At 47.7% G+C, this 21,682-nt stretch overlaps 1 protein-coding gene across 1 annotated transcript in view; it reads right to left on the reverse strand.

Moving 5' to 3' along the window:
* The window catches only part of LOC132589001 (paramyosin-like), a 61,706-nt gene extending 42,302 nt beyond the window's left edge, over positions 1 to 19,404 (reverse strand). Inside the window, exons 1-5 of the mRNA XM_060261513.1 lie at positions 19,320 to 19,404; positions 12,891 to 12,976; positions 8,857 to 8,968; positions 6,309 to 6,444; positions 1,270 to 1,498 (exon numbers count right to left, since the gene is read on the reverse strand). Coding sequence (XP_060117496.1) covers positions 1,270 to 1,498; positions 6,309 to 6,444; positions 8,857 to 8,968; positions 12,891 to 12,976; positions 19,320 to 19,404 — 648 coding nt within the window. The remainder of the gene's footprint in view (positions 1 to 1,269; positions 1,499 to 6,308; positions 6,445 to 8,856; positions 8,969 to 12,890; positions 12,977 to 19,319) is intronic.
* Between the last annotated feature and the right edge of the window lie 2,278 nt (positions 19,405 to 21,682).

A 21,682-nucleotide genomic window follows, 5' to 3' on the forward strand; every position in this document is an offset into this window, starting at 1 on the left:
TCCTTCCTTCCTCCCTCCCTTCCTTCCTCCTTCCCTTCTCCCTCCCTCCCTCCCTCCTTCCTTCCTTCCCTCCTCCCTCCCTTCCATCCTTCCTTCCTTCCTTCCTTCCTTCCTTCCTTCCTTCCTTCCTTCCTTCCGCTCTCAAACATCTGATGCTCATGTCTTGAGGCTCTCAAAATGTCTGACATTTCTTCTATGTGGCTCTTACATCAAGCAAGTTTGGCTGTCCCTGGCTTAGGAACTGTTTTTTAGATACCCTGAGGTTTCTGAACTGTTTCCCAACCTGAAGCTGGCAATAATAACAATATTAATAACACCAACAACAACCCCCTGCCAGTGCCCGGGGAGGAGAGGGGGACCTGGCAATTCTATGACCCTGACGATAGCCTCGATACTGCGTTTGGGGTGACTTGAAGTTTCTGATCTGTTTTCAAGGGTAGCCCCACGTGAAATGTGTTACGGTAATCTAGCCTGGATATAACTAGAGCGTGGATCAGCGTGGCCAGGTCACGCTTTTGGAGGAAAGGCTTTAGATAAGCAACGAAGGCTTTGGGAAGCTGCTTTCTGCGGTCGAAGCCGCTTCGCTCCCCTCGTCTCCTGCTAAGGTGTTTCGGGAAGCCAGGCTGGAAATTGCTTCTTCTAGGTTTGCTGAGATCTGCTTTTGTGATCTCCTTGCTAGGAGTGGGCTGTTTATACCCGGGGTGGCCAAACTGTGGCTCAGGAGCCACGTGAGGCTCTTTCACACATATTGTGCGGCTCTTGAGGCCCCCACCGCTCCATCGACCAGATTGAAGGTATTTCTCTCTTTAAATTGCTTCTCCAAGCCAAACCAACCAGTGGCTTGGAGAACGCATTTAGAGTTAAAGTTGCTTTCTTTTCACCTCTCCCCAGCTATTTCTTGCCTGCCTGCCTGCCTGTCTTGTAGCTCTCAAACGTCTGACGTTCATATCTTGCGGCTCTCAAACATCTAACATTTATTCTGAGTGGCTCTTACGTTAAGCAAGGCCATGCCTGCTTTATATCCTACCGTTAGGGGAGGGACGGTGGCTCCGGGGTAGAGCATCTGCTTGGTAAGCAGAAGGTCCCAGGTTCAATCCCTGGCATCTCCAACTAAAAAGGGTCCAGGCAAATAGGCGTGAAAAACCTCAGCTTGAGACCCTGGAGAGCCGCTGCCAGTCTGAGAAGACAAGACTGACTCTGATGGACCAAGGTTCTGATTCAGTATAAGGCAGCTTCATATGTCCATATGTAAGGCTCACAGTAACGTACCCGGCTCTCCAGCAACCTCTGCTGTTCTTCAAACTCAGACGCCTCCTTGGCCCTCCTTTTCTGCAGCTCCTCGATGGCGTTGGACTGCCAGGTGGTCTCTTCGCCTTCATCCTTTTGCATGTTGTGAAGCTCGTTGATGTGGCTGAAGATACTGTGCTTTCTGGCCATCTGCTGGTTCAGGAGGTCCACGGTTTCGACGTGCTTGCCCCCAAACTCTTTCTGCTCCTCGCTGTTGAAAGAGTGACACGGAACACACACAGGCATCATGTTTCCCTTGCAATGGCCCATTGCTCCGCTAGGTAATGCAGACGAGGTCCAAACGGCCTTCCCGGGTTTCTCTTCAACTCTGCACCGCCCACAAGGGTCAGTGTGCGATTGCAATAAAAAAAGGCCAACGCCATGCTGGGAATTATTAGGAAGGGAATTGAAAACAAATCAGCCAGTATCATAACGCCCCTGTATAAATCGATGGTGTGGTCTCATTTGGAATACTATTTTACAATTCTGGTCACTGCACCTCAAATAGGATATTATAGCATTGGAAAAAGTGCAGAAAGGGGCAACTAGAATGATTAAAGTTTTGGAACACTTTCCCTATGAAGAAAGGTTGAAACGCTTGGGGCTCTTTAGCTTGGAGAAATGTCGACTGAGGGGTGACATGATAGAGGTTTACAAGATAATGCATGGGATGGAGAAAGTAAGAAAGAAGTCCTTTTCTCCCTTTCTCACAATACAAGAACTCGTGGGCATTCAATGAAATTGCTGAGCAGTCGGGTTAGAATGGATAAAAGGAAGTCCTTCTTCACCCAAAGGGTGATTAACATGTGGAATTCACTGCCACAGGAGGTGGCGGCGGCTACAAGCATAGCCAGCTTCAAGAGGGGATTGGATAAAAATATGGAACAGAGGTCCATCAGTGGCTATTAGCCGCTCTGTGTGTGTGTGTGTATTTTTTTTTGGGGGGGCCACTGTGTGATACAGAGTGTTGGACTGGATGGGCCATTGGCCTGATCCAACATGGCTTCTCTTATGTTCTTATGTGTGACACAAAGTGTTGGTCTGGATGGGCCATTGGCCTGATCCAACATGGCTTCTCTTACGTTCTTATGTGTGATACAGAGTGTTGGACTGGATGGGCCATTGGCCTGATCCAACATGGCTTCTCTTATGTTCTTAAGGGTCATGTGTTCTCTCTACTCTGTTTACAGTCTGCCTTTCTCAGAGATTTACACATTTCATTTTTGTGTTCTAGGAAAAAAACACAAGGGAAAAAAGCCCAAAGACATAAATGCTCACAGGAAAAAAGCCCCCAAGGAAACATGTCCGTATGGGAAAATGCCCACATGGAAAGAAACCCACACTGAAAGAAGCCCCCATGGAAAAATATGTAAAGCACCATAGATGTTTATAACTGTGGAGTAGGATTGCCATGGAATAAGGTTGCCAAGTCCATTTCAAGAAATATCTGGGAACTTTGGCGGTGGAGCCAGAAGCAAGGTTGTGACAAGCATAATTCAACTCCAAAGGGAATTCTGGTCATCATATTTAAAGGGACCACGCTCCTTTTAAATGCCTTCCCTCCATAGGAAAGAATGAAGGATAGGGGCACCTTCTTTTGGGGCTCATAGAATTGGACCCTCTGGTCCAATCCTTTTGAACCTTGGAGGGTATTTTGGGGAGAGGCACTGGATGCTATGCTGCAAATTTGGTGTATCTACCTCAAAAAACAGCCCCGGCAGAGCCCAAGGTATCAGTGGATTAATGCTCCATTATAACATTTTTTAAAATTAATTCCAACCATGTTTATTGATTTCTTCCTTCCAGATACTTGCCAGAGTCAGGCCTGCTTAGCTTCTTAGATCTATGAGGCCTTAACTACTTCTGCTATTTAAGAAAGAGAAGCTATTACAGAGCAGGCAGTAATTTGCGTAACCCAAAAACTATCCATTTTGACATTCCTGAAAAGTATAGGCAATTGATACTTCACAATTCTGGTGTGGAAAAATCCAGACAGAATTCTGGTTTTAGGTGATAGAGATCTCATGCTTGAATTAAGCAAAGATACCATCTATGGAGACGGCACCTTTGATAAAGTGCCAAATATGTTTTGCCAGCTGTACACATGGCACGCCAAGGTGGGCAATTCAAATCCACCATGTATTTTCATTTTACTTCCAAAAAAAGAACACGGACATCTATAATAGAATGTTTGAAACAATGAAGCTATTGATTCCAGATAAACCGTTGTGGGGGCACAATGCTCTTAACTCCTTGTTCCATTTCAGTCATCCCAGTATGTGGTTTCTATTCAATGGAATGCAGAAGGACCTGGCTTGTCACAAACTAACATTGGCTAATGCACAGGCAGGTTGCCTGGAGGTAGAAAAGAGGAAATATGAGGCACTACATTACACAGTTGCCACTTCTGTGCAACAATATGAGCAGGTAGAAGGTAAACTTAGTTGCTTAAAGAGATTAAAGAGGGGAGGGACAGTGGCTCAGTGGTAGAGCATTTGCTTGGGAAGCACAAGGTCCCAGGTTCAATCCCTGGCATCTCCCAAAAAGGGTCCAGGCAAATAGGTGTGAAAAACCTCAGCTTGAGACCCTGGAGAGCCGCTGCCAGTCTGAGTAGACAATACTGACTGTGATGGACTGAGGGTCTGATTCAGTATAAGGCAGCTTCATATGTCCATTGGCTAATCTGCAAGGAAGAATTATATCTGAATTATTGTTGTTAAATAATTGTTGCTTTTGCTATTAGGGTTAGATAGTCTTTTGCCGTGGTCACTGGGTGTACCACAACATATTAACATTAAAAAGTTGGACAAATTGTAAATTAATAAAGTTAAAGTATTTAATTTTATTTAAATGCATATTTCTATGTAGAGTTTAATCTCTGTTGTTATTGTTTTTCCTTCTCAATAAAGTTCATTGATAACAAAATGGTCACTTCTTGTTGCACGTGAATATGACATATTTTAATCCTAAAATATAAAAATAACAAAATGGTTACTTTTTGTTGCATGCTTATATTACTTCTCGGCTTGGCTTCGCGAACGAAGATTTAAGAAGGGTGCAATAGTCCACGTTTGCTGCAGGCTCGCTGGTGGCTGACAAGACCAATGTGGGACAGGCAGGTCCGGCCACAGCGGCTGCAGGGAAAAGTCTGATTTAGGGTTGGTCCTGTAGCAGTGCAATTCTTCCTCAATCTCCTTTTGTCCTCAAGACCAGCTATGCGTGCGTTCTCAAAGGAAGAGACAGCCTGGTGGATGGTGTGCCTCCATGCTTTGCGATCTGAGGCTAGGTCAGACCACTGGTGATGGTTGATGTGACAGGTGCTAAGGGATTTCTTCAAGGAGTCCTTTACGAAGATCTTTACGATCTTCTTTAGCATGATGCTTCAAAGAGCCGCAGTAGATCTAGATGAGGACGATGGTGTCTACATCCGCTATCGCACCGATGGCAGCCTGTTCAACCTGAGGCGACTAAAGGCACACTCCAAGACAATGGAAAAACTCATCCGAGAGCTACTGTTTGCTGATGATGCTGCACTCGTCTCCCACTCGGTATCAGCTCTGCAGCATATGACGTCCTGCTTTGCAGAGGCTGCCAAGCTATTCGGCCTAGAAGTTAGTCTGAAGAAGACAGAAGTTCTCCACCAGCCTGCACCCCAGGAAGATTATCACCCTCCCTGCATCACTGTGGGTGAATCAGTTCTGAAGACAGTCCAGCAGTTCAGCTACCTGGGGTGCATCATCTCCTCAGATGCCAAGATCGACAAGGAGATTGACAACAGGCTGGCAAAGGCAAACCGTGCATTTGGCCGACTGCACAAAAGAGTGTGGAGCAACAAGCATCTGAAAAAAGGCACAAAGATCACTGTTTACAAAGCGGTTGTGATGACAACCCTCATCTATGGCTCCGAATCGTGGGTTTTATACCGTCATCACCTGCGACTCCTTGAGCGCTTTCATCAGCGCTGCCTTCGCACCATCCTCAACATCCACTGGAGTGACTTTGTGACCAACACTGAAGTCCTCAAGCGGGCAGAGGTTACCAGCATCGAGGCACTGCTGTTGAAGACGCAGCTGCGCTGGGCAGGGCATATTTCTAGGATGGAAAACCACCGCCTTCCCAAGATTGCCCTGTATGGCGAACTCTCCACCGGCCATCGAAATAGAGGGGCACCAAAGAAGAGGTACAAGGACTCCTTGAAGAAATCCCTTAGCACCTGTCACATATATTACTTACTTTAATCCTAAAACAACAACAAAATATTATTAATGGTTATCCACAATTACAAACATCTATGGTGCTTTACATATTTTTCCATGTGGGTTTATTTCCATGGGGGCATGTTTCCATGGAGGCTTTTTTCCTGTGCGCATTTATGTCTGTGGGGTTTTTTCTTTGGGCTTTTTTCCTTTGGAATTTTTTCCTTTGTGCTTTTTTCCGGTTATCCACTTTTTGATAGCGGCCCCAAAATTATGTCAGTGGCCTAAAGAGAGAGGCCTTCTCTAGGTATCTCCCCTCAACAGGAGTGAGGCCGATAGTAGGGGTTGCCAAGCCCCAGTTTGGGGCAGGGGATCCCCCGGTTTGGAGGCCTTCCCCACAGCTTCAAGGAGATCAGAAAGGGGGGGGGGAGGGAAATGTCTGCTGGGCATAGCCTTGGGTCAGCCATAGCTCTCACAGAGCTGTCCTTGAAAGGGTAGCTTCTGGGAGAGCTCTCTCAGCCCCACCCATCTCACAGGGTGTATGTTGGGGGGGTGTAAAGGAGATTGTGAGCCACACTGAGACTCTGCGATTCAGAGTGGAGTGTGGGATATAAATCCAGCATCATCTTCTTCTTCCCTGTTCTGTTTTTGGAATGCTTCTGGTCCCAGCGCCACCCCCCACCCCCCACGAGCTCCATCACAGGCATCCCCTCCTTACATCCTTCCTGGCCGAGTTTACCTTGAGCAAGAATGCAGGGGGACAAAGAAGCCAAACAGGTCCTCAAATCCCTTCTCAGCAACTATCTTTGAGCAAGTCACACCTACCACAACACAACGTTGTGCTCTTCAAAGAGGTGCTTCTTTGAATACGTCTCTTCTACAGCCGACACCATTTCTTGCACGGAAGCCTCGATCTCCGTTATCTTGACCAACTGAGATCGGCGGGCTGCGGCGACAAGCTCTGGAACGAACACACATCAATGGGCTACCGTCTGCCATACTTCTTAGAAGATTCCATATAACATATGAACCTATGAAGCTGCCTTATACTGAATGAGACCCTTGGTCCATCAAAGTCAGTATTGTCTTCTCAGACTGGCAGCGGCTCTCCAGGGTCTCAAGCTGAGGTTTTTCACACCTATTTGCCTGGACCCTTTTTGGGAGATGCCAGGGATTGAACCTGGGACCTTCTGCTTCCCAAGCAGATGCTCTACCACTGAGCCACTGTCCCTCCCCTAATGCTAACGGGCTGCGGGTAGGCCTGTTATATGGCAGGACTGGTTAAGAACATAAGAGAAGCCATGTTTGATTGGTTGCTTGTTATGTTCGATATTATGCCAGTATAAGCTACTGTATTGTATTGTACATAAAGTAGACGAGAGAGGAACCTCGGCTCAAATGCATGACGCCGATGTTCGCAGAGGAGGGCTCCTGTCCCGCCTGAACTCAACTTGTAGAGGCAGAATCAGGATCCTCACCCATTCGAAAAGACACAGGAACTCTGTTTCAGGGTTCCCTAGCACGGTGTCCACCAGGACCTCTCCTGGCACCCACCAAACTTTTCAGAAAGTGGGAAGGCCTGTTCTATGGCAGGGGAAGCCATGCTGGATCGGGCCAATCCAACGGGAGGGACGGTGGCTCAGAGGTAGAGCTTGGTAAGCAGAAGGTCCTCAGATTGGTAAGTAGAAGGTCCCAGTTCAATCCCCAGCATCTCCAACTAAAAAGGGTCCAGGCAAATAGGCGTGAAAAACCTCAGCATAAGACCCTGGAGAGCCACTGCCAGTCTGAGTAGACAATACTGACTTTGATGGACCAAGGGTCTGACTGAGTATAAGGCAGCTTCAGAGGTTCAGATGTTCCAATGGCCCATCCAGTTCAACACTCTGTGTCACACAGTGGCCAAAAAAAACCCAGGTGCCATCAGGAGGTCCACCAGTGGGGCCACAACACTAGATGCCCTCCCATTGTGCCTCCCCAAGCACCAAGAAGACAGAGCATCACTACCCCAGACACAATAACACAAGAGAAGCCATGTTGGATCAGGCCAGTGGCCCATCCAGTCCGACACTCTGTGTCACACAGTGGCCAAAAATCCCCAGGTGCCATCAGGAGGTCCATCAGCGGGGGCCAGGAGAATAGAAGCCCTCCCACTGTGCCCCCCCAAGCACCAAGAATACAGAGCATCACTGCCCCAGACAGAAAGATCCATCAATACGCAGTGGCTAATAGCCACCGATGGACCTCTGCTCCATATGTTTATCCAGTCGCCTCTTGAAGCTGGCTATGCTTGCAGTTATTGGCTGAAGGACGAGGAGTGGGTGTGATTCCATTCCCCCTTCTTCCCAGGAGGCATGAAGAGGGCAGCATTCCATTTGACTCCGCCTCCCGAGGCGTGCGGTTGGTGTCTGGCTCCGCCTCCTGTGGCAGCCATCTTAGAGTGGTGCTCATGACCCCTCTCAAAATTCCAGAAGGTGCCCCTGGGCTCTAAAAGGTCGGGGACCCCAGCTGTGTTTTAAGAGGGAGCGACCGCGGATCCCTTTGTGGAAGCTGATCCATTGTGAGACACGGGCTCTGTTTCGAAAGGTAGACCAACTACATGAGCGTACCTAAGTGTCGATACCTTTGTGACCCTTTACCCCCTTGTATTATGCCTAGCGATTTTCACCTGGAAAGGGTTCTAATTACCATTTTGGGAGACTATAGCCCTTAAGTGCATCAGAACAATCAACCATGCTAGCTAAAAGAGGTTGTAAATACTTGTGATGAAGATCTCTATACAAATTACAATAAAGAAGAATATGAGTAACTGACTCCACACATTTTTGCTTACGGAGACAGTATCTGACCGAGTAGGCTGTCTTGTTAAATCTGCCATAAAGAATGGCAGAGGGCATGGCGTTGCATCTGGCAAGGGGAAAAGCTCTACGCTGCTGTGGTACCAGTCATTTCTGACTGGGGTGACATCGCATCACGACGTTTTCATGGCAGACTTTTTACGAGGTGGTTTGCCATTGCCTCCCTCAGTCATCTACACTTTCCCCCCAGCAAGCTGGGGACTCATTTTACCAGCCTCGGAAGGATGGAAGGTTGAGTCAACCTGGAGCCGGCTACTTGAACCCAGCTTCCGCCGGGATTGAAAGGTCGTGAGCAGAGAGCTCGGACTGCAGTACTGCAGCTTTACCACTCTGCGCCAAGGGGCTCCTCTGAGCACAAATTGCCTTTTCATTTTTATGTATTCATTTCCCACCGCAGCTCAGCAGCTGCAGGGAACGTTAGACCGGAAAACACAGACCTGATTTTTTTTTTTTAAGCAAATGTCTAGTTTGCCCCTTTGGGCACTTTCACGCCCCGGGATGAGTTTACTTGAAAGTACCTTCAAACTCTTGCATGACCAGCTCTGGGATTCCTTTGACTTTGACGCGGAGGTTACAGTTTTTGATGGTTTCCTCTTCCAGCAGTTCAAGGATGCGTCTCCTTTCTTCTTCCTGGAAATCGGCAGGCACCGGGTCAAAGAATACAATGTAAAGAGGTGCATCTCTACTAAATGCAGGGGGGGACACGCCGGAATGGAGTTCTAGAACCTCTTCAGGGAAACAAAACTCTCAAAAAAATGTCTAAAAGTTGATGAGGGGCATGAGGGGAAGAAGATATTGGATTTATATCCCACCCTATTCTCTGAATCTCAGAGTGGTCACAATCTCCTTTACCTTCCCCGCCCCCCCCCCCCCCAGTTTGGGAGCCCGTTTGGTGTAGTGCAGGAGCGGCCAAACGTGCTTAATGTAAGAGCCACATAGAATAAATACCAGATGTCTGAGAGCCTCAAGACATGAACGTCAGATGTCTGAGAGCCACAAGATACGAACGTCAGATGTCTGAGAGCCACAAGACATGATCGTCAGATGTCTGAGAGATGCAAGATAGGAAGAAGAGAGCAAGGGAAGGAGGGAAGCAAATAGATGAGGGAGAAGTAGAAAGAAAGCAACTTTAACTGTAAATCCATTCTTCAAGCTGCCAGCTGGCTTGGCCTGGCCAATTGATTTAAAGAGAGAAATGCCCCAAGCTGGCCAACGAGGCAGTGGGGTTTCAAGAGCCACACCATGTGTGTGAAAGAGCCACATGTGGCTCCTGAGCCACAGTTTGGCCACCCCTGGTATAGTGGTTAAGTGTGCGGACTCTTATCTGGAAGAATCAGGTTTGATTCCCCACTCCTCCACTTGCACCTGCTGGAATGGCCTTGGGTCAGCCGTAGCTCTGGCAGAGGTTGTCCTTGAAAGGGCAGCTGCTGTGAGAGCCCACTCAGCCCCACCCACCTCACAGGTCGTCTGTTGTTGGGGGAGAAGATATAGGAGATTGTAAGCCGCTCAGAGACTTTGATTCAGAGAGAAGGGCGGGGTATAAATCTGAGTCTTCTTCCCAACAGACACCCTGTGAGGTGCGTGGTGCTGAGAGGGCTCTCCCAAAAGCTGCCCTTTCAAGGACAACTCCTGCGAGAGCTATGGCTGACCCAAGGCCGTTCCAGCAGCGGCAAGTGGAGGAGTGGGGAATCAAATCTGGTTATCCCAGATAAAAGTCGGGTGCGCTTAACCACAACACTAAACTGGCTCTTTAAAAAAAAAACAACATGTCTTTGATCCAACAACTTATATTAAAACAGCATTGCTTCAAAGTCATCATTCAACATTAGGCACCAAAAGCAAGACTGGGAAAAGAACTGAGGAAGGTGGTGACATGTCTAAAGTTTGGAAACACCTTTAATGTCGAGCTAAGTCTGTAGCGCGTGAAAATAATATTGCTGCAAATAATCCCGGGCTTCTCCTTTATTTCTCTCTTGAGAGTTCTGGCACCTCTTTTCCTAGGGAAAAAAAAAGCCCTGCCCTGACTAAATTATGTACAACTCCGCTTACCTTTCAGAGTCTAAATGTACATAAAACAGGAGCACCCCCAGCTCTGGAAATCACATTTGTCGCTTTATTGGTACAGACCTGGAGTTATTAATTTATTTCATTTATGCGCTATTTCATTGATGTATTAAAATGTTTCCATCCTCATGGTTCAATACGGTTTACAATAATAAGTTAAAAAAAATTTTTTTTCAGTCGAAACCGGAAAATAAAATAGCAAACCCCAAATCTCTCTCCCTTATCACAGAATCATAGAGCTGGAAAGGACCTTCAGGGTCATCTAGTTCCACCCCCTGCACAATGCAGGAAATCCACTGATACCTCCTCTCACACAACCCCAGTGACCTAGAGAAAAATCGCTGCCTGACCCCCAAAGTGGCGAGCGGAACCTCCCCAGGCACGTAAGAAAAGGCCTCGAGAACTAAGCACCGATGCAAACCTCCCTGCCCTCCTTCCTTTGATCTGCCTCCACTTGCAGCTGCTGGAATGGCCTTGGGTCAGCCATAACTCTGGCAGTCCTTGAAAAGGCAGCTGCTGCGAGAGTCCTCTCAGCCCCACCCACCCCACAGGGTGTCTGTTGTGGGGGAGGAAGGGAAAGGAGATTGTAGGCCGCTCTGAGACTCTGTCCTTGAAAGGGCAGCTGCTGCGAGAGTCCTCTCAGCCCCACCCACCCCACAGGATGTCTGTTGCGGGGGGGGGGGGGGAGAAGATATAGGAGATTGTAAGTCGCTCTGAGTCTCTGATTCAGAGAGAAGGGCGAGGTATAAATCTGCAGTCTTCTTCTAAGCTCTTCCCCACTTAAAAGGGCAGTCAATTCCAAAGTCCTTGTGAACAGGGAGGTCTTGCAGCATCTCCTGAAGATCTCCAAAAGGGGGGGGGTCTCACCTCTTCAGGGAGCCCCTTCTGAAAAGCCAGAGCCATGACAGAAAAGGGCCAGGCTCTGGTCAATGTCAGGTAGACCACCTGAAGTGGTAGGATAGGCAAGAGATGGGTACAGGTTGACCACAGGGGGCACATAGGGACACATGGAAGGAAATGGCAGTTCAAATACATGGTTTCTGAGCGCTGAAGGGCTTCAAAAGTCATCGTAACAAGCTGGAATGGGTCCAGAGGAGGGCAATGAAGATAGCGAGATGTCTGGAGACCAAGTCCTATGAAGAAAGGTTGAAAGAGCTGGGCATGTTTAGCCTGGAGAAGAGGCAACTGAGAGGTGATAGGATCACCATCTTCAAGTACTTGAAGGGCTGTCCTATAGAGGATGGTGTGGAATTGTTTTCTGTGGCCCCGGAAGGTAGGGCCAGAACCAATGGGTTGAAATTAAATCAAGAGTTTCTGACTCAACATTAGGAAGAACTTCCTGACCATTAAGAGCGGTTCCTCAATGGAACAGGCTTCCTCGGGAGGTGGTGGGCTCTCCTTTCTTGGAGGTCTTTAAACAGAGGCTAGATGGCCATCTGACAGCGATGAAGATCCTGTGAATTTAGGGGGAGGTGTTTGTGAGTTTAGAGCGGTTCCTCAGTGGAACAGGCTTCCTCGGGAGGTGGTGGGCTCTCCTTCCTTGGAGGTTTTTAAACAGAGGCTAGATGGCCATCTGACAGCGATGAAGATCCTGTGAATTTAGGGCGAGGTGTTTGTGAGTTTAGAGCGGTTCCTCAGTGGAACAGGCTTCCTCAGGAGGTGGTGGGCTCTCCTTCCTTGGAGGTTTTTAAACAGAGGCTAGATGGCCATCTGACAGCAATGAAGATCCTGTGAATTTAGGGGGAGGTGTTTGTGAGTTTAGAGCGGTTCCTCAGTGGAACAGGCTTCCTCGGGAGGTGGTGGGCTCTCCTTCCTTGGAGGTTTTTAAACAGAGGCTAGATGGCCATCTGACAGCGATGAAGATCCTGTGAATTTAGGGAGAGGTGTTTGTGAGTTTAGAGCGGTTCCTCAGTGGAACAGGCTTCCTCGGGAGGTGGTGGGCTCTCCTTCCTTGGAGGTTTTTAAACAGAGGCTAGATGGCCATCTGACAGCAATGAAGATCCTGTGAATTTAGGGGGAGGTGTTTGTAAATTTAGAGCGGTTCCTCAGTGGAACAGGCTTCCTCGGGAGGTGGTGGGCTCTCCTTCCTTGGAGGTTTTTAAACAGAGGCTAGATGGCCATCTGACAGCAATGAAGATCCTGTGAATTTAGGGGGTGGTATCTGTGAGTTTAGAGCGATTCCTCAGTGGAACAGGCTTCCTCGGGAGGTGGTGGGCTCTCCTTCCTTGGAGGTTTTTAAACAGAGGCTAGATGGCCATCTGACAGCGATGAATATCCTGTGAATTTAGGGGGAGGTGTTTGTGAGTTTCCCACATTGTGCAGGGGGTTGGACTAGATGACCCTGGAGGTCCCTTCCAACTTTTTGATTCTGTGATTCTACAACCAGCATTACATTATCCTTACATCACGCACAAGCTTGGTAACCAGAGAAGTACAAACAGCTTCCGACCAGGCCCGTTCCTCTGCTTGTCTTAACGTTCCACCTTACCAGCTCCTTAATGGCTTTAATAGCATCTTCCAAGTGCTGCACAGTTCCCTTATCGAACACGAGTCCTTCATTTTGCAGCTGTTTTTCTAAAGGGAATTAAAACACCAGTAAAGCCTTTTGAATCTTTGGGGGGTGGGATCTCTTTAAAGCACCAAGCGATCCGTAACTAGATTTGCGCACGTAACTTTACCAATCCAACACAGCAAGTCTTTGACGTAAGGCCCCTGAGCCGGCTTCCATTTTTAGCTAGTATCATCCTCAACATATGCTCGGCTAGATCCAGCTGACAGAAATTCACTCTGCCCTTTGTTTGATGAAAACGCGGCGCAAAATAAAACAGACCAGCCACCGCTCGGCTGTTTTCATAAGAAGACCTGAAAGTTATTCCCAGAAACATCCAATTTTGGGACCTTTCCACCGCTTTTGATTAAAAGCTACCCTATTTACTCTAAAGCAGGGGTGTCGAACTCATTTGTTATGAGGGCCGGATCTGACATAAATGAGACCTTGAGGGGCTGGGCTATGTTAGGTTGGGCCACATGTTTGACACCCCTGCTCTAAAGGAAGGCAACTGGGTTGCCAGCCTCCCTGTGGTGCCTGGAAATCTCCTGGAATTACAACTAATCTCCATACTACAGAAATCCGTTCTCCCTGCAGAAAATGGCTGCTTGGGTGGGTGGATTCTAGGGCAATGGACCCTCCAATTCCCCAAACTCCACCTTGTCCACCCCCCAAATCTTCAGCTATTTCCCAACCAGAGTTAGCAACCTCAAAAGGCAAACCTGAATGTAAGACAGGCTTCCCCTATAAAATAATTTTAGTGGACGTAACTGCAACGTATATGCCAGGACTGGCCAAACTTGTTTAATGTAAGAGCCACATAGAATAAACGTCAGAAGTTTGAAAGCCACAAGACAGACAGGAAGGAAGGAAGGAGAGCAAACAGAGGGGAGGGAGAGGTGGAAAGAAAGCAACTTTTAACTTTAAACATGTTCTCCCAGCTGCCGGCTAGCTTGGCTTGGAGAAGTGATATAAAGAAAGAAATGCCTTCTCCAAGTCAGCCAGTGGGGCAGTAGGGGCTTCAAGAGCCACACAATATGTGTGGAAGGGCCACTGTTTGGCCACCCCAAATGCTAGATGACTTCCTTTTTCCTTTTTGGTTGGCATACCTGGGGGAGAAAACTTAAGTCTTGCATTGGAGTAAGTACTGTACTGCTAATTGTGGGCATCTGTTGAACTGAAGCTGCGTCACCCACCCTTGCTTCCCACCCGTAACAGAAGTCTAATCCGGATTCAGTACATTCCAGACGGGAGATTTATATTCCTGAAGAGAAGGCTTTTGTACAGCTAACGTTAATCTAGTTTGCTCTGGCTTTAGCTTTTACAAAGCAGATTACTGTACTTCTTTAACATCATGGTAAATTTAAAAATATGTACGGTATAAGATCTCCCCCCCCCCAGTACAACTGGGTACCCAAAGCTGTGTCAAGAGTTTGTTGTTTTAGGGTTGTTATCCAGTTCTTAATGGCTTGTTTTTGGATACTGAAGCTTCACATTAATTTTAATGATTTTATTGCATTGTGTTTTAATGATTTTATTGTTTTTGAATATTGAAGAAGAAAAAAGAAGAATTGTAGATTTATAGCCCGCCCTACTCCCTGAATCAGAGACTCAGAGCGGCTTACAATCTCCTATGTCTTCTCCCCCCACAACAGACTCCCTGTGAGGTGGGTGGGGCTGAGAGGGCTCTCACAGCAGCTGCTCATTCAAGGACAAGTCCTGCGATAGCTATGGCTGACCCATGGCCATTCCAGCAGGTGCAAGTGGAGGAGTGGGGAATCAAACCCGGTTCTCCCAGATAAGAATTCGCACACTTAACCACTACACCAAACTGACTTTCAGGTGCTTTATGTTTCTTTGATTGATGTTATTGTATTGTATTTTAATGATTTTATTTTATTGTATGGTTTTTCTTGGGCAGATCTCTGGAGAGAGGCAGAATTTACATTTTTCTAAATAATGAAATAAACAATAAATACAAAATACAGAAGAGGGGGAAACCATGCACAACAGCCTCAGTTCCTTGGAAGAAGCGAGGGATTAAAAAAAATGAAATGAATTCAGTGGCACCTTTAAGACCAACAAAGTTTTATTCAAAGTATAAGCTTTTGTGCGTACGCATACGTCTTCACATATTACACACACTATCTTATGAAGTGTGTATGCTTATACCTTGAACAAAACTTAAGTCAGTCTTAACGGTGACTCTAAATTCAAACTCTGTTCTGTTGCTACAGACCAACACAGCTGCCCATCTGGATCTAAAAAAAAATTGAAAGAAAATGTAAGGAATGAGCATTACGTGCCACGTAACGGTATTTGCATCCTCTCTATTTTATGGAATGGTGACCCTGCTAGCCATCTCACAGTCTGATGAAGCTAATTTTGAACTGCTGAGAATATGTTGCAGTTGAAGTCGTATTGGTTAAAGCGTGAGACTAGGATCTGGAGACCCAGGTTCGAATTCCCACTGTACCCGCAGAAGCTTGTTGGGTGACCCTGGGCTCGTTACAGTCTCAGTTTAACCAACCACACTGGCTGTGGCTCTATAGAAGAGCCTCCGCTTGGCGTACACAGGGACTAGAGAGTTGGTGATATGAAAGGCGTCTAACTTGAGACTCTGGAGAGCTGCTGCCAGTCTGAGTAGAACATACGGACATAGGGACTCCAGTCTCCAGGTGGTGATGGAGATCTCCTGGGATTACAGCTGATCTTCAGGCGACAAAGATCAGCTCATCTGGAGAAAATGACTATTTTGGAAGGTGGGCTCTATGGCATTATAGGTTCAGGTGGGTAGCCGTGTTGGTCTAAAGCAGCAGGACAAAGTTCTGAGCCCAGTGGCCCCTTGAAGACCAACCAAGTTTTATTCTTGGTGTAATCTTTCATGTGCGTGTACACTTCCTCAGATACATATCTGAAAAAGCATGCATGCACACGAAAGCTCAGGTGGCCAAACTTGCTTAAGGCAAGAGCCGCGTAGACATCAATGTCAGATGTTTGAGAGTCTCAAGACATGAACGTCAGATGTTTGAGAGCTGCAAGGAAGGAAGGAAAGCAAGTAGATGGGGGAGGAAGAAGTGGAAAGAAAGCAACTTTAACTTTAAATGGCTTGGCTTGGAGAAGTGATTTAAAGAGACAAATGCCTTCTCCAAGCTGGACAACTGGACACTGGGGGCTTCAAGAGCCACACAATATGTGTGAAAGAGTCACATCTGGCTACCGAACCATGGTTTAGCCACCCCTGGTTTATAGCACTAGACTCAAACTTGTTCTATGGCATTATATTGCAGGTTATGACATTATACCTAAATTGAAGCCCCTCGGGGAGGGACGGTGGCTCAGTGGTAGAGCATCTGCTTGGGAAGCAGAAGGTCCCAGGTTCAATCCCTGGCATCTCCAACTAAAAAGGGTCCAGGCAAATAGGTGTGAAAAACCTCAGCTTGAGACCCTGGAGAACAGGGGAGGGACGGTGGCTCAGTGGTAGAGCATCTGCTTGGGAAGCAGAAGGTCCCAGGTTCAATCCCTGGCATCTCCAACTAAAAAGGGTCCAGGCAAATAGGTGTGAAAAACCTCAGCTTGAGACCCTGGAGAGCAGGGGAGGAACGGTGGCTCAGTGGTAGAGCATCTGCTTGGGAAGCAGAAGGTCCCAGGTTCAATCCCTGGCATCTCCAACTAAAAAGGGTCCAGGCAAATAGGTGTGAAAAACCTCAGCTTGAGACCCTGGAGAGCAGGGGAGGGACGGTGGCTCAGTGGTAGAGCATCTGCTTGGGAAGCAGAAGGTCCCAGGTTCAATGTATCTCCAACTAAAAAGGGTCCAGGCAAATAAGCCTGAAAAAACTCAGCTTGAGACCCTGGAGAGCCGCTGCCAGTCTGAGAAGACAATACTGACTTTGATGGACCAAGGGTCTGGTTCAGTATAAGGCAGCTTCATATGTTCATATGTTCATTCTCCACACTCCACCCTCCCCCAGGTATTTCCCACCCCCCAAAATTCCAGGTATTTCTCAACCCAGAGATGACATCCCTTAGTATTAGGAGTGTTTGTGAGGATAATGTGGAGGAGAAAAGAACCATGTAAATGGCTTTGGGTACCAACGGGGAGAAAAGCGAGGTATAAATGGAGTAAAAAAATATTTTTAAAACAATTTTTGCACCTTCCCAGCACATCTTGAACCCCACCCTCCACCTTACTGTGTTTATAAAACACAAACGTATGCACGCGCAAAACGAATGTATAATACTGGGTTGCACAATGGCCTCTTTCACATACCGAAGATCGTCTTGAACTGCAGATAATACATCCCGGGGACTTCATGTCATTCCCCACCACCAACACAGTTTAAATCAGAATAAAGGTTAAAACGCTTGGGGCTCTTTAGTTTGGAGAAACGTCGACTGAGGGGTGACATGATAGAGGTTTATAAGATTATGCATGGGATACGAATGTAGAAAAAGAAGTACTTTTCACCCTTTCTCACAATATGAGAACTCGTAGGCGCTCAATGAAATTGCTGGGCAGTCAGGTAAGAACGGATAAAAGAAAGTCCTTCTTCACCCAAAGGGTGATTAACACGTGGAATTCACTGCCACAGGAGGTGGCGGCAGCTACAAGCATAGCCAGCTTCAAGAGGGGATTGGATAAGCATATGGAGCAGAGGTCCATCAGTGGCTATTAGCTACAGTTTATCGTTGGAACTCGGTGATGCTCTGTATTCTGGGTGCTTGGGGGGGGGGGCATAATGGGAGGACTCCTAGTGTTCTGGCCTCACTGGTGGACCTCTTGATGGCACCTGGGGTTTTTTTGGCCACTGTGTGACAGAGAGTATTGGACTGGATGGGCCATTGGCCTGATCCAACATGGCTCTCTTATGGTCTTAGGGTTACCAGATGTTTGGGGTCCATCCTCTTTTTGACTCTTTAAAAACAAAAACTGATGAAAATATCCTCTTTTGGGGTTGGGAGGTTAGGAATACTCCTACTTAGTAGCAATGATCACAGCTTAAATAGGAGAGCTCTTTAAAATGAAATTTGTCCTAGTGATCACTTTTTTGAAGTTGATTCAGGTGAGTTATAGGGTTGCTAGGTCTGTGCTGGAAAATACTTGGAGGCTTTGGGGCTGGATCCAAGAGAGGGCAGGGTTTGGGGAGGGGAGGGGCTTCAGCAGGGTCCAAGGCCATAGAGCCCGCCCTTCCGGGCAGGCATTTTCTCCAGGGGAGCTGATCTCTGCCAACTGGAGATCAGTTGTGAAAGCAGGAGATCTCCAGGCCCCACCTGGAGGCTGGCAGCCCTAGGTGGGTAGCCCTACTGATGTGAAGAACAAAGTTTTTGGGTCCAGTGGCACCTTTAAGACCAACAAAGTTTAATTGGTATAAGCATTCGTGTGCATGCCCACTTCTTCACATCTGAGGAAGCGTGCATGCACATGAACGGTTATACTCAGAATTCAACTTCGTTGTTTGAAGTAGTCCGTCGGGAAATATGTCCTGTACTTTTGCTTTTCAAAACACTGTAACCCTACAGAAAAAGAAAAGACTCCTGAGTTTGCAAAACAATGCAGAAAGTGGGAGAGCCATCAGGGTTGCCAAGTCCAATTCAAGAAATAACTGGGGACTTTCGGGGTGGAGCCAGGAGACTTTGAGGTGCAGCCAGGAGACTTTGGGGGGTGGAGCCAAGATCAAGGCTGTGACAAGCATAATTGAATTCCAAAGAGAGTTCTGGCCATCACATTTAAAGGGACCGCACACCTTTTAAAATGCTTTCCTTCCATAATAAAGGATAAGGGCACCTTCTTTTGGGGCTCACAGAACTGTATCCCCTGGTCCAATCTTTTTGAAACTTTGGGGGTATTTTGGGGAGCAACACTGGATGCTCTACTGGAAATTTGGTGCCTCTACCTCAAACACCAGCCCCCCCTCCGAGCCCCAGATCAATTCTCCATTGTTTCCTATGGGAATAAGTCTGCATAGGGAATAATGGAGTTGCCAGCAGACATTTCCCTCCCCTCCCCCCGCTTTCTGATGACCCTGAAGCGGGGGGGGGGGAGGCCTCCAACCCGGGGGATCCCCTGCCCCCTCCTGGGGATTGGCAACCCTAACAGCCACGCATGCAGCGCCTCCCATAACCTGCAGCGCTACAGCGCTGGTAGGAGGGGGAGCGTGTCTTATCGCTATCATTCAGACCTGCACTGAAAAACCCGTGTCTGCAAGACGGAAAACCTCAATTCTCAAGCGCAGAGTTCTAAAACCTCCCAAAACTCCCCGCCACGTCTCCAACCCGAGCCCAGCAAACCCGCGAAGTAACGCAGCCGAGGAGCAAATAAAAAACCGCCAGGTGGAAGAGGAGGAGGAGGAGAGGCCAGGGAGGGCTCACCCACTCCCTGCAGGTGCGCCAGAGCCGCCGCCGCCGCGGCCTGGGAGCGGCGGGGCACGGACAGCAGCAGAGCAGGAGGCTCCATCGTGGCCGAAGAGGCACCAGGCCGCGCGGTTGCCGTGGCAACTGGCGAGGCGGCCTAGTCGGGTGGCCGCTTCCGATTGGCCAGCGCGGGCTGCTGAGAAGGGGAGGTGGGGGGGGGGCTTTCTTCTCACCCCCTTCCCCGTTTAAAAAGATTTTGGGGAGGGGGAGTTTAAGGTTGCCAGATCCAGGTTAGGAAACTCTTAAGCAGGGGTGGCCAAACTGTGGCTCTTTCACACATATTGTGTGGCTCTTGAAGCCCCCACTGTCCTGTAGGCCAGCTTGGAGAATGCATTTGCAGTTAAAGTTGCTTTCTTTCTACTTCTCCCCCATCTATTTGCTTCCCTCCCTTCCCTCGCGCTCTTCCTTCCTGTCTTGCGGCTCTCAGACATCTGACATTCGTATCTTGTGGCTCTCAGACATCTGACATTCACATTCGTATCTTGTAGCTCTCAGACATCTGACATTTGTGTCTTGTGGCTCTCAGACATCTGACATTCACATTCGTATCTTGTAGCTCTCAGACATCTGACATTCGTATCTTGTGGCTCTCAGACATCTGACATTCACATTCGTATCTTGTAGCTCTCAGACATCTGACATTCGTGTCTTGTGGCTCTCAGACATCTGACATTCACATTCGTATCTTGTGGCTCTCAGACATCTGACATTCGTATCTTGTGGCTCTCAGACATCTGACATTCACATTCGTATCTTGTAGCTCTCAGACATCTGACATTTGTGTCTTGTGGCTCTCAGACATCTGACATTCACATTCGTATCTTGTAGCTCTCAGACATCTGACATTTGTGTCTTGTGGCTCTCAGACATCTGACATTCACATTCGTATCTTGTAGCTCTCAGACATCTGACATTCGTATCTTGTGGCTCTCAGACATCTGACATTCACATTCGTAGCTCTCAGACATCTGACATTTGTGTCTTGTGGCTCTCAGACATCTGACATTCACATTCGTATCTTGTGGCTCTCAGACATCTGACGTTTGTGTCTTGTGGCTCTCAGACATCTAACATTCACATTCGTATCTTGTAGCTCTCAGACATCTGACATTTGTGTCTTGTGGCTCTCAGACATCTGACATTCACATTCGTATCTTGCGGCTCTCAGACATCTGACATTTGTGTCTTGTGGCTCTCAGACATCTGACATTCACATTCGTATCTTGTGGCTCTCAGACATCTGACGTTTGTGTCTTGTGGCTCTCAGACATCTGACATTCACATTCGTATCTTGCGGCTCTCAGACATCTGACATTTGTGTCTTGTGGCTCTCAGACATCTGACATTCACATTCGTATCTTGTAGCTCTCAGACATCTGACATTTGTGTCTTGTGGCTCTCAGACATCTGACATTCACATTCGTATCTTGTGGCTCTCAGACATCTGACGTTTGTGTCTTGTGGCTCTCCGACATCTGACATTCATATCTTGTGGCTCTCAGACATCTGGCATTCACATTCGTATCTTGTAGCTCTCAGACATCTGACGTTCGTGTCTTGTGGCTCTCAGAAAATCTGGCATTTATTCTTTGTGGCTCTTACATTAAGCAAGTTTGGCCACCCCTGCTCTTGAGATTTTGGGGATGGAGAGGAAAGGGACCTTGGGGAGGGTGTAGGGATGCCAGCCTCCAGGTGGGACCTGGGGACCCCCCCCCTTCAGAATTATACCTCCTCTCTGGACTACAGAGACCAATTCCCCTGGAGAAAAATTGATGGTTTGGAGCCGGGATGGCCAAAGTGTGGCTTGGGAACCACATGTAGCTCTTTCACACATTGGGTGGCTCTAAAACCTCCGGCCAGCTTGGAGAAAGCCTTCCTCTCTTTAAATCACTTCTTGAAGCTAAGTCAGCCAGAGGCTTGGAGAAGGCATTTAAAGTTGCTTTCTTTTCCCCTTTCTCCCTTCTCCATCCCCCCCCCCCCATTTGCCTTCTTTCCACCTTCCTGTCCCTCCTTCCTTTCCATCCTTCCTCACTTCAACTCTCAAGCATCTGACATTTATGTCTTGCAGTTCACAAACATCTGACATTTATTCTATGTGTCTCTTACATTAAGTAAGCTGGGGGGAGGTATTTGTGAATTTCCTGCATTGTGCAGGGGGTTGGACTAGATGACCCTGGGGATCCCTTCCAACTCTGGTCGGTCACCGCACCACAAAAAAGATATTATAGCATTGGGAAAAGTGCAGAAAAGGGCAACTAGAATGATTAAAGGGTTGGAACACTTTCCCTATGAAGAAAGGTTAAAATGCTTGGGGCTCTTTA

This window comes from Heteronotia binoei, chromosome 21 (assembly GCF_032191835.1).
Source record: "Heteronotia binoei isolate CCM8104 ecotype False Entrance Well chromosome 21, APGP_CSIRO_Hbin_v1, whole genome shotgun sequence".
NCBI lineage: Eukaryota > Metazoa > Chordata > Lepidosauria > Squamata > Gekkonidae > Heteronotia > Heteronotia binoei.